The sequence below is a fragment of the Plectropomus leopardus genome, chromosome 9 (genome assembly GCF_026936395.1).
Source record: "Plectropomus leopardus strain MGB_pleo_1.0 chromosome 9, ASM2693639v1, whole genome shotgun sequence".
In the NCBI taxonomy this organism is placed as follows: Eukaryota; Metazoa; Chordata; class Actinopteri; order Perciformes; family Serranidae; genus Plectropomus; species Plectropomus leopardus.
Window position 1 is genome coordinate 19,988,265 of NC_142184.1, and position 12,708 is coordinate 20,000,972.

Sequence of the window (12,708 nt, forward strand, 5' to 3'; positions counted from 1 at the left end):
ACACTCAAACAGGTCTACAGATTTTTAGGTGGTTTTCTTGGTAATCTACCAAAAAGTGTTTAAAATCACCTGATTTAACCCAATGGAAATAATGGGATAATAATTTGAAACATATAAACAAAATACAAATACTAAAAGGTTATCAATAAAAGGTTCCAAACCCATGCAGCACAATGTCAAAAATGTTGAGCGGTTAATAGTAAGACTCATAAATATGTTTTCCCTCAAAAAAATGTCTGTTAGAAATTCTAAGGTATAAGCAGGCCTATGCTACTTATCTTAATGTGAAATCCTGAAGCAATAATTATGCAAATATGCAGTTTTTTTTCTTTTTTTTTTCCACTTGGGGTAGTGGACACAAGTTGTGAATTTGTCTACCATTCTCTTTTTTAGTGTGAGTAAAACATTAGCTTTTGCTGGCAAAGCATATTTACATCGCATCATATTGAGTTTAACTTTAGTGACCTTTGACCTGCAAAGTTGCAGCCTCAACTGATAAAAAAGAAGTATGTATGATACCGTGTCTACAAGAATATATTTGATTAGTATTGTAAAGCTTACATGTTCTGTCAAATCAGTTGTTAAAATAGAGGATAACACAATGGTGGTCCTCTCAGTTACTGCATTGTGGCAGTTAAAGTGTTTCTTAATGGCAAATGCATTTGTCTTTTGGATGCCAGACAGACTGTGTGAAAACTCCATTCAGCAGAGCCTGAGAGATGGCCTCATGTCTGTAATATAAATTCCCCTCCTTGTTCTCAGGCTCTGTAATCTCTCTGTTTTTGGCTGGCTTATGGCTGAAGAAACAGCTGGACTCCCTCGCATCAGCTGTCATGTAGTAAAAAGAGCAAATTGTTTGCCTCTTTTTAATCAGCACTTATTTTTCTTTTCTACTAATCTCTGTGATTCAAAGAGCCACTCGGTCTTATTCCCTTAAGGTTGTTCTAAAGAGCCTCAATTTGTTGCGTAATCTACTAGATTAAAGGAAATGTGAAATTGCTTCAACAGACATGTTTTCATACTGTGAGTTTTTCAAAGGTTATTTTGGATACAGAGAGGGTGTTTTGCTCCCACTTAAATACTAGTGAATAGTCAATATGTTGCTGTGGAAAATTTGAAAAATGAAGTCAAAATGTAATGTTGACTTAAGTCATAATTGTGTTTCGCAGTGTGATACCTAATTTTCAGAGGTCAAAATCTGTACAATCAGGTCCAGTTCATGTTAAAACTGCTTGAGGATATGTGTTTCACATCCGTGTCCCCATAGACATGGTTAAAGTCAAATGCAGGGGTCAGCAACTTTTCTGACATGAAGTGCCATTTTTAAATTTCCTTGTTAATCAGTGTGCCATGTCAGCAAAATTCTCAATCCCTTGCTCCCCAAAATGCTCCAAAAAACACTGGCTGTGTCCTCACCTTTTGTTGTTTCAGGTGTGGGTTTTAAGCAGCATGTGGTGTGTCATTCACATCCACACAAGTGCAATGCTTAAGTTGCAAAGTTGCTGGGCTATTGTGGGTGTGTGTATGTGTGAGGGTCCCTTTAAAAAAAAAAAAAAAATGTGTCCCTCTCTAAATTCGGTCATTTTTGCAGGTCTGTGAATGCAGCACAAGTTGACTCTTCATGAATTGTTTTTTCCTCAGCAACACTGAAAGCAAACTTTAAGACCCAGAACAATCAATGGCTAAGTTTCACTTTGACTTTGCCAGCTGTTCTGCTGCTCCGTCTGTTCCCAGAGTGCATGTACAATAAATAATCACACGGTAGACTAAATGTTGTTATTGTGGTGGGCTGCCACAGGTAAATGAATGTGTAGGAAACCCTGCACTTAAACATAGAAAAATTAAAAAAAAAAAAAAACAACAACTCTGGCATACTTATTGCTAGTGTGCCACTTGTTAAGCTAAGCATGCCAATGCTGACATGCATGCCCAAGTTTGCTGACCCCTGGTCTAATGTCTCTAAGTCAAGAGGTACTTATTTTAGAGCTGACCTCCAGTCACCAACTTCTCCCCTGTTAAGAGGAATTGAGCCACAGTACTGAAATATTTATATCCCTGTGCTAGCTTTTTGCCACATGAAATTGAACTGTTTTCACAGAGATAATTCCATGAAATATTTTTGAACACATCAAAGTAGCCTTTCTAATTTAATGTTACCAATAAAGCTAATTGTTATATAATGACACTGCACGTTGGATTAAAAGATTACAGACCGTGGTTCAAGAGTCATCCCATGCCACTCCGGTGAGCGCATTATAGGCTTCTCTAAGAGGCTCAAAATAACTTTATTGTGGAGTAATCAAGGTACCAGGCAAGAGGCTCATCCGTCACGTGCATGCCTGTTTAGGAAATGTTACTTTTCTAGCATGTAAATACAAAGAGTTGTGTAAGAGCAGAAAAAAAACTATTTTTGTGCATCACCAAATGTGTATTTTGTCCTGTAACCAGACCAAACACACTAACACAGCGTTCTGATACTTTCAGGTCACCAAATCTGAGGCAAAGTAAAGTGAAGACAAACAAACTCACTTGAAAAGGTCAGTAAATTTATTCCAAGCTTCCATACAAACATATTTTCATCCATGTCACACTTTATCAAGACGTAAAAGACCTGAGTTTTCTGTCTCTTGCTTCCACTTTAAAATAAATAACCCCAGAAATGAGGCTCTATAACAACACGTATCTAAATATATTATTGTTTAGATAACACATTTAAATACATTTTGTTGTAATTAGAATAGGTATTGCCGTTATAGTTTCATGAGTCATTAGTTATGATATTATCAAGTAACAAGTTGGTCTCTGTACAGAATATTTTAAAATGCCTCAGCGCAAACTGGACCCCAAAAGAGATTTCTTGGTTTGACAGATGCTTAATGTGTAATGCCCAACATAATATTAAGAAAAGATTTCCTGAGTAACATTATGCACAGATGGTTTCTTTGCTGTGCACAGGTAACTCTGCACATGTGAGGGTTTCTATTGATGTCTGAGAAATATTGCAAGCAGCAATTCTGGTATCCTGGTATGCCCATCAGACATTGTTTATTAAGCACTGGCAGACTGAGGGCGTTAATACCAGTTAGCAGTTTTTCTCATGATCTGGATCTTCCAACATCATTCATATGCTACAGCCAGACAGTTTGGAGTGTTAAACTCCTGTCAAAAAGACATAATAAAAGGCATCCGGTATATGCTAAATGTTGCATACAGAGAGGACTGGATAACCTTTGAGAATAAGAGTGTTTGATAAAACTTAAAACAGTGACTGGTGTCATTTAAAAATGCCTGTTGAACAGAGATGACCTCTGGTAATCATGTTTGAGCGATTGTCAGAAACACACAGTATATTGAGAATTTATCAGCTGCCTGAGCAGTTTGGATCTTAATCAAAATAAAGCTATTATATAGCAATGGTTTACTATACGTTTTTGAATCTTTTCCAAAAACATTACTCTCTTTGCAGAGAGGAAAAAGAAACGGTATATGAATCTCACGGTAGTTGTTGGCTGACACATTCCCTCATTGCTTGGTGTCATAAACAGCAGCCATTGCCTCTTTGTGCAGGTGGTGTTGAGGAGCAAAGCACATAGTTTGCAGGTGTTTTGTCTTTTTTCCCTGAACATAGTATTTTTGATCAACTACAATATAAATGTATTTGCTGAAGGCCATTTCTCATATGTACTGTATAAACAGTAATTGCTATTGCTTTGGTTCTATTATAGTTGAATACCATGATGGCACACTGCTTGGAAATCATTCACAACACACATATTAATGAAATCCTCGTAAATATTTTTGAAAAGATATGTCATTGCAGGTGTCTGCCATCAGTAGTAGATGTTGAGAAAAGAAACAGCCATGCTAAGACATGTCAGCAAATATCTCCAAAACCAAACAACATTTAGTTAACATTTTCAGCTTTGGAAAGATGCTGAAAAACATGTGAAGCAAATTGAAGTCACTCCAGTTTCTCATGTTCATCCCATGCCAAAGTTTAAATCCATAGCTTTGTTTTAATTGTCAAGTGCTCACTTCCAAACTTGTTTTTCAATTCCTCGGTCCTCTGTTAAAACAGGCCTTGTGTTTGTCCTGTGCTCATCCCTCATGCACGACTTTATCACAGTGAACTTTCTGAGGAAAAGAAAATAATACTTCATTTTTGGCTCCGTTTGGACCCCTTTGTTTTTTTCTCTTGTTCTTTTTCCTTTTCTTTCTTCTCCCTTTTTTTTTCCTCCTTGGCCTCCTTGTACTTCCAGACGGGAGGTTCCAGGTAGCCCTTCTGCCTTTTCTTCTTTTTCTCTTTCTTTGGAGTGGGCTCCCCAGATCTTGTCACTTCGATCTTGGGAATACAGCCCGAGGGGAAGATGCTGTTCCTGTGTGCTATGCTGCGGGGAATGAAGCTTCTCATGCCCCCTGATGGCATGCTTTCTCTGCGATCTGAGTCCTGGCAGCAGGATGTCAGAGATACAGAGGTGGCTGACACAGCAGTAGGAGAAGCTGAGGTGGTGATGGGGCCTTTACTGTGGGACACTGTGCTTTCCTCCAACTCCTTGCTGCTGTGCTTTTCAAGCAGTTCAGGGACGGCGAACCGGCGCTTGCCAATCTCTGGGGGGCTAGTGGGACAGAGTGGACGGCAACCAGTGGCTATCAGGGGGCTGTGGATGCTTGTGGTCATCCGCACCATATGGTCCATGACCCCGTTGTCTTGGGGGTCTTGAGGGAAGCTGAAAGAAATGGTGTCTTTTAAGCGCTGCCTCAGCTTCTGACTGGCTGTTTTGGTGGCCGTGGCCTTTGCTACCAGTTGCTTCAGCTCAGGCCACTCAGGAATGTAGCTTTCGCAGAACTGCTCAGCGACAGAATAAGTCTGCAGGCGGCGTATTCTCTTAAGAGTCTCAAAGCCTCCTGTCCTATGGACCCAATCCTTTAGCCCTCTTCCTTGGACCAGATCCATTGCATTCATATCTGCACCTGCACACAAAAGGGAAGAACATAGCAGTGAAGACAAGGAAGCAAGTTCGTAATGATTAGATGCTGATTGACATGGGGAAGTCAGTTGCTCCACCATGTGGTCGCTTTTGAAGCACAATTCATTGAGTAGATGTTCAGTATAGAATAACACATACAGAAGTAAATCAGGCCGTTTCACAACAGTTTGAAACAGGATATAGAGGTGAAAACGATATAATAAAATCAGGTCAGAGACCTGTGGATTTGCTAGAGCTGGTTGTAATAATGCAGTTTAACCCATTATTGGAGGCAGATGTGTCTATTTCAAAGATATGGCAATCCACTCAATCAGTAATCAGGGATCTATAACTAATCCAAGATCAACAGACATATATTTATATGCCACAGAGAGCTCAAATTTGCCTGCCAAGTTATCTGTCTCTGACATAACTAAACTTTGAATAGAACTTTGTTGGAATTTTTTTATAGTGTTATCTTTAATGCGTCCCTGTACACTTTATACAGGACTAATCCCTGCAGCCCAGATTAGTTATCAGGTCAGACGTCCTGACTTACCCTGTATATCCAACTCTCCTAGAGGTTATATTTGTATTTTACTGAATTGTTTTCGTAAGTACATGGTGGTGACAAGGTAATCGCTGTCTGGATATGCTCACAGAAAACATTTTTATTTCATTGCCGAGTAGATGGTCTTTTCATAAAACTGGGCTGTGTATGCGTTAGACAGGCTACAATACTTTTTGAAAGTGGTGTTAAATGACCAGAGAAAACACGGGAAAAGACTGTGACTTTTGCTTTTGCTCAAGAGGTAAAAAACCTACAACTACCAGAATGCACTGTGCTGCACTGGACCAATAAACACTCCCGGTGGTGGGTGATGTTGCAGTTCCCCTGCCCAATTTTGAATCTTTGGGAGCATTTGACCAAAAATAAATTGATTCAGAACCCAAAAAGTTAGTTTTAGCTAGAATCCGGACGTTTTTTGCTTTATCTGAAGTGTGAACCAAGACAACATCAGTGGGCGTGTCATCTTGGAGAAAAAAGAGCATGGAGTGGAGTCATTAACAGTTGGTCCATGCTTGTTTTGGGTACAAATAGACATCTGTATTAACAGAACAAAAGCTCACAGTGAATCAGTGCAATCAGCCATATTACTACTACTACTTTTATTGTACATTGTGCAAGACCCTCCATTAATTACACATCTTTGATTATAATATTTCGGCTCAAAACTGGTGGAAACACGAGCTAATTCGCTAGATGGCACCAAAGTTCAAAGAGCCCTGAATGAGGCCAGTTCAGTAATCAGAGCTAATTTGGTGGAAAAGTGAAGACGGTATTTTCCTCAAACAGATATTTGCTGTTTCAAATTAGTTGTATAAAGACTTAATTTCTAGTAGATAGGACTTTGTAACATTACCTTACCATGCATTAGCAGGGCGGACACACACTCTTCTCGGCCCTGCAGGCCTGCCTTGATGAGGGCTGTGAAGCCACGAGGATCCCTGACCTCGGTGTCCACACCAGAGTAATAGTTAAGAATATAGTTTAAAATGGTGATGAAACCTGGATTGAAAAAAACCCGCTTTATATTAATGTGGTAGAAGTGACTTGAGATTAGATGTTGAAGTTGTGTGCTGTGTATGTCAGACATACCTGCCTGAGCAGCAATCATGAGAGCAGTGTTTCCATCATTGTCTTGGTGATTGATGTCTATAAATGGACATGTGTGTAGTATGATGACAATGTCTACAAATCCCTTGGCGACGGCCAGCATCAGTCCATTCTGAGGGTGAAGAAGGTAAAAACAAGTTGACCATCATGAAACTATTAAACTAGTTCATTATAGAATTTCTAATATTGTGTCAAACTCATTCTCCTTGCATGATAAAAGGGAAATCTAAATCCATCTCACCCTGCCGTTGATATCCAGTTCCATGGCCTCGTCTTTAGTGACTCCTCTCTCAAGGATCCTGTGCAGGGACGTGGGGTCATTCCTGAAGCAGGCCTCGTACAACGTTTTAGCTGTCTCTTTTTGATCTTCATCCTTTTCATAGTCAGGAAGCACTGAGTCATCAGAAAGCACACTCCCCGAGTCAGAATCATCAAGGAGGATCTCCGAGTCTTCGGATGGGCCTGCGCCCAGGTGGGGGTCATAATTTGCAGTGGCCATTGGACCCCCCTCTGCCTGGGATCACACCTGGGTGTCAGGCCCGCTGCACACCACCCACATCTTGAATAGGAAAACATTAATTGCTGTTAACATGGATATAAAATGGACACATTTTCTGGATATTTCCCCTTATCACTAGGACAGCCATGCAGTACCTCTGAGCTCCAGCTGAGTTGCTAAAGAGGGCTGTAATGAAGGGCATGGCCTAACACCATCAAACTTTGTGTGCCATGGCAGACATAGAAAGAGGCAAACCTTGCATTAAACATTATTATATAGCCTCTGCAAGGGTGTGAAACAAGAGTTGATGGGACTCTGATTGATGATTGATGAATGATTATAATTTCTAAAGATAAACAAACAGTTTGCTGATGCTAACATGCTGACCTTTATTTCACTAAAATTCAATATGGATTCTTTTTTATTAGATACTTCCCCAGTTATTGTTTCTGATTCATAAATCAATTGTGTAGTGGAGGGCATGAACTTTATTCAGCTTCTGAAGGGGGGCATGACAGAAGAAGCTTGAGAACCACTACACTAATTCAAGAATGACTGAAAAACTGACATTGAAACATAAGAAGCCTTTGAAGTTAGCGTGTTGAACAGATCCGTTGACCTGTAAGGGCCCTTTGTAGGCACGATGCCTAAAGAGGATGACGAGCTTTCAGCTCACCTCTGCCCTCCTGTTTGAGTGCCTGATTCGCAAGTCCACTTTACAAGATGGGTAAGCTGAATGTACAACATGCTTTTTGCTAATGTTTGTTAACTAGCTCAGCCCATTATAGAACAGAAGAAGAGGTATGACGGAGCGTAATAATTTTACAAGATAAATTGGAAATGTGTTAAAAAAAAAAATCATATACTGTATATTGACAATTAACGTACAGTAAATGGTCTAGAAACAGTCTTCATCTGTGGATGCTCAGTCTGTGAAAGTCCTGTGAATGAAGGCATAGTAGGAGGAGTGTACTGGTTTGAGAAAGGCCATATGGTGCCGGAAGCAATGGGAGGCCAGGCTAGTGACAGCATCTCTCATGGTGTCTTAACCGTGTTGCAAGTGCATTCATAGGTATGCAGAGGTTTTCTCAATAAATCAATGAGCTATACAAGTACAAATGTTTGTTTGAAGTATATTTTGAAACCAGTGATGATACTGTTTCTCCAGGCTCAAGCTTAAAAGATAGACTTGTCATTCTTAATGTTTTGAGCTGCACATGAGTGAGAAAGAGCTTAGTTGCTGTGCCAGTGAGTGTTTGAGGGTTTCTTTCACCAAGCTGCCTTGGCCTCGCATACATCACTACACCATACCCACACTAGGCACAAATTCACACAGATTGCACAGAAGCAGCTTTGCACCTGCTGACAATTTATCAGAGTAATAGCATCTTTTGGATAAGCTCTTGTTAAATGCCAGATAGGACTGCTCAATACCTTTAATCCCACAAACATATGGTCCTAATTTAGCACTGTGTCATACAGAAGAATGAAGATAACTATCACACAGACTTTTCTCTCTCTCTCTCTCTCTCTCTTCCTCTCTCTGTACAAACATAGAAAGCTGCTATTTTAAATGTGACCTACACTTCCTGCTGAGCAACACTTGCAATCTGAGACAAGCTACTTCCTCTGAATCCCAAATATGAGCTGTGGAGTTAAGAGGTAAACATATGCAACAATTTGTGCCAAAACAAAATAAAAAATAGATCAAATGGTAAAATCTCACCCTAAAACAATCCAACCATTGGTTAGTCCTCTTCTCTTTTTTTTTAACTTGCTCTCAGTGGTGAAAACATCCCCATATCTTGGACTTTCCTTCCTCCTGTTGGCTCTTTGTAGAAACTGGTTAAGTTAAAGTTTCCCAAATTGAGTTCAGCTGAATTCTTTCCCCCTCCCTCCATCTCTCTACTGGCCAGTAATGTTGCCTCATCAGCTGGCAATCCGTCCTGGTCTCAACATAGACTCTGCTGTCCTAAGTCAGGCAACATGCTCTCTCCCTCTCATCCTGATTACAGAAGATTTAAGGATTAAGGGAAAGAAACAGACAGCAGCCAACCTTACTCCCCTTACAGTCTGTTGAGTTAGTCTGCTCTCTCTTTCTTCTCTCTCTCACAGTTCTCACAGAATCGGTCTGTCCGCAGCTCTCTGCTGCCAATCTGTTGTGTCAAAGCAAACCTCCCTGTCCAAATAAGTGCTGTGACTGAATCATGGAGGCTATGGCTCAGAGATCTGCTGCTCTGCTTAGGACCCCCTGCCTTAATAATTTTAGCATGTCTGTGTGATGGAAGACAGTGTCTTGGGTCTGTTTCCCATGGAAATGCATTTTCTGGGACAAGAAACTAACTCTGCTGTTACTCCAAGCTAGGGGAGCTTGGTAGTAATTATTCCCATGTAAGGGATGACACACAGAGACATGCATGGAAAGACATGGACATTCTGTGATGCATGCACGTAAATGTTCAAAAACAAGACACTTCGTGCACACAAATGCAACTCTTTTTACAACCACACAGATATAAAAGTTGGAAGCAACTAATTTCCAAAATCTGTATGATGACATGATAAGGGACTTAAAGGTCCAGTGTGTAGGATTTAGAGGGGTTATATTGGCAGAAATTGAATATATTGCAATAAGTATGTTTTTAGTGGATAATCACCTGAATATAAGAATTGTTGTGTTTTCGTTACCTTAGAATGAGATGTGTGTTTTCACACAGGGAGCGGGGCCTCTTCCACAGAGTTCGCCATGTTGCACTGCCATGTTTCTACAGTAGCCCAGAAGGGACGAATACTGGCTGTAGATAGGACCATTCAGAACTGCTTTATTCAGTGTTTTTAAAGGTTTTAATCACCTGGTTTGTTTGTTTGGAGAGGAGGAGACCTCTGCGAATAATAGGCTCCCAGTAAAAACCTCCTGAACATCTGGATCCTAAACTATCAGAGAAAGTCTTGAGTGCACATTAGCTGGTGGTGGGTGAGCAGCTGATCTCCGACATGCTGCACGGCATTAGAGAAACACTGTTTTGTAACATGAAACTGCTTTATTCAATGTTTTTCAAAATTAAGCCAACTGGGAAGTGTGAAAAGACACAGTTCATCAACAAGATGGGGACAGCTGAAATGCTGAACTTGAGTCTTATAGAAATGGTGGTACACAAACTAATGGGTGACGTCACGGTTGCTACGTTGATTATTTATACATGCTATGGTTGCCATCTGCAGTCCTCACTGCCAAATGCCACTAAATCCTCCCAAATCTCACACTTTGTTACCTTAGGAAAACAAAGCTGATTTATGTTTTTTTAAACCGAATATTTTGTTTAAAACATGCCCAGAGGGATTTCAAAGGAGGGCATGCATATTTTCTGTTTCAGTACCCACATTTTTATCTACAGTTAATTCAATTGTCTTCTTATCCTTGTTAGTCAGGCACTGCACATGTAATGCTGAGTAATCTTATATTCCAATTATAAGCAGATTAATATGCTAGAATTAGCTTTTTATTATTTTTTTTTTTTACTTGTTTCACATTTGTTAAAACCCTGCATCAGCAGTTACCACAACCTTTTATTTTGATGGCTGAACCCCATATGTGGACAGATATCGTGTCAACAGGTTTTTTCATAGCTTCACAGACACAATCACGTGGTATGAAAGGTGCATGTAAATAGATGAACCCTGACAGTGAATTGGAGAAAAGCCAATCTGTGGCTGTGTGCATGTGAATGTACAGTAGCCTGCCTTATGCAAAAGCTGCTCTCTGTTAGAGGGATGCACACACTGCCCCCTTCTGATAAATCTGGGTAATGCAGTGTTTGGACATGTGCCTTGTTTATGTGGTTCAGAATAATATACAGGCAGCTGAAACAGCGATTATATTAAGTAGCCTAATACTCACTGTGTGTTACAGTTGATGTTTACACAACCTCCAAATAGATCTACAAAATTTTTATAAGGCACATTTCTGCTTTGAACTTCCATATGTCCACTTTGTACTTTAAATGGACCCCACCATTAACACAATATTATCAAGTGCTTCGCCCAAGTACTATTAACATATCAAATAACTTTGATATCAGATTTCCCTCACCATGGAGGCCCACCTTGACTGATAAAAGCCTCTGACAAATTAGACACTCATTCAAAAGCATTTTAATCCTGAGAATCATAGTTGCTGGTCTGCTCTGACAAGTTAAGCAACAGAGAACTGTTGTTGATACCAGCCAGCTAAAGAGGACACACCTCCAACACCTCTCACTAAATCCCATCAAATGCCCCAGCCAATTCCTTATCAGAGGCTGCCTCGTAGACTGCGAACCATTAGATCAGACTCATAGCATCACACTAACCTGATCTGCTACTCAGGTGCTATGTTTAGACACAAGAGATGGGGGTCTTGACTCGCCGCTGATATGAAACACAGGAAGAGGAAGAAAGGGCATGCTCGGGGGCGCAGATTTATAGTTTGTGAAAGGCCAAAACAGAAATGAAGTTGATAGGAAGACATGCAGAGGAAAGGGAAGTCTGTTTGGCGCAAAAGGGTGGGGTAGTAGTGAGTGTGTTTTCCTTAATCGTGTTAGATATACAAAAAATCATCCAACAGCTTTACCAGACGAGGGCAGCACAGCTCAGCCAAACAGCAGCACTTTTTGTGTTTATCTCAAAAGAAAATCCAACAGGTTTTTACAAATGACTAACAATCTGATGTTTGAGTTCCAGAACATTTCGTTCTGGTTCCCACCTCCTGATACTCACACTTTCCTTTTAGGGTCAGAGTTATTTTCCTTCTTTCTGCAAATTCCTCACAGAGCCATTCACTCATCTCTGCAAAAGGCAGTCCAACTTTTCCCCAGACACCAGAGTACCCAGCAGAGGTCAGTGATAGAGCAAAAGAACTGGGAAAGAGGCTTAGGAAGCAATGAACTAAGTTTAGCCAGCTTAGTGACTGATAGACAGCCATGTGCTCAGCTAATATTAGACTGTTGGCAGTCTCTCCCGGACCGGTCTTACCAGCACTTTGCTCAGAGCATCTGCTATATTATTTCCATTGATGTGGTTAAAAGACAGAAACCCCCTATGCTGCTTGTTCTAAAGCATCTTAAAAGCCTGCAGGGATCAGGTGAATGGGAGGAAGCAGGGAGGAAACACAGCTAAACGTGTTCATGTAAGGCAAGGAGGAGATTCTCAGGAATTTGGCAGAAATTATTGCGATGGAAAGAGGAAGTTTGTGGTGTTTGTGCTTTGACTCAAGGGTGGGTGAATAAGGTACAAGTCACAAATACTGTACACTAAGAAAATGATTTGTTTTTAGCCAAAGTGTTTGGACTTGGTCAGGGTTAGATTAGTTCAAGGAAACAAAGTACAGAAATATGAACTATAAAGTGTATAAGCACCACGACTCCCTCAATATATTCTTTCACTCTTTGTGATTTCTAATAAGTGCATATACATAAAATTCATATTGTTTTTTTTTTCAAAATAAAAAGAATGCAAAGCACACAAATAGAGGTTGCCCAAAGGAAAATATTGCTGCTCACATAATAAGGAGCAAAATAATAAACAAC

General features: G+C 40.2%; 1 protein-coding gene across 1 annotated transcript; it reads right to left on the reverse strand.

Moving 5' to 3' along the window:
• Nucleotides 1–2,525: 2,525 nt before the first annotated feature.
• ankrd33aa (ankyrin repeat domain 33Aa) lies at nucleotides 2,526–9,082 on the reverse strand. The gene is made up of 5 exons (XM_042491804.2): nucleotides 8,871–9,082; nucleotides 6,887–7,204; nucleotides 6,628–6,757; nucleotides 6,397–6,537; nucleotides 2,526–4,971 (listed from the first exon to the last, which is right to left on the reverse strand). The coding sequence occupies exons 2-5, from the start codon at nucleotides 7,142–7,144 to the stop codon at nucleotides 4,157–4,159; spliced, it is 1,344 nt and encodes a 447-aa protein (XP_042347738.1). The 5' UTR covers nucleotides 7,145–7,204; nucleotides 8,871–9,082; the 3' UTR covers nucleotides 2,526–4,156.
• Nucleotides 9,083–12,708: the final 3,626 nt, after the last annotated feature.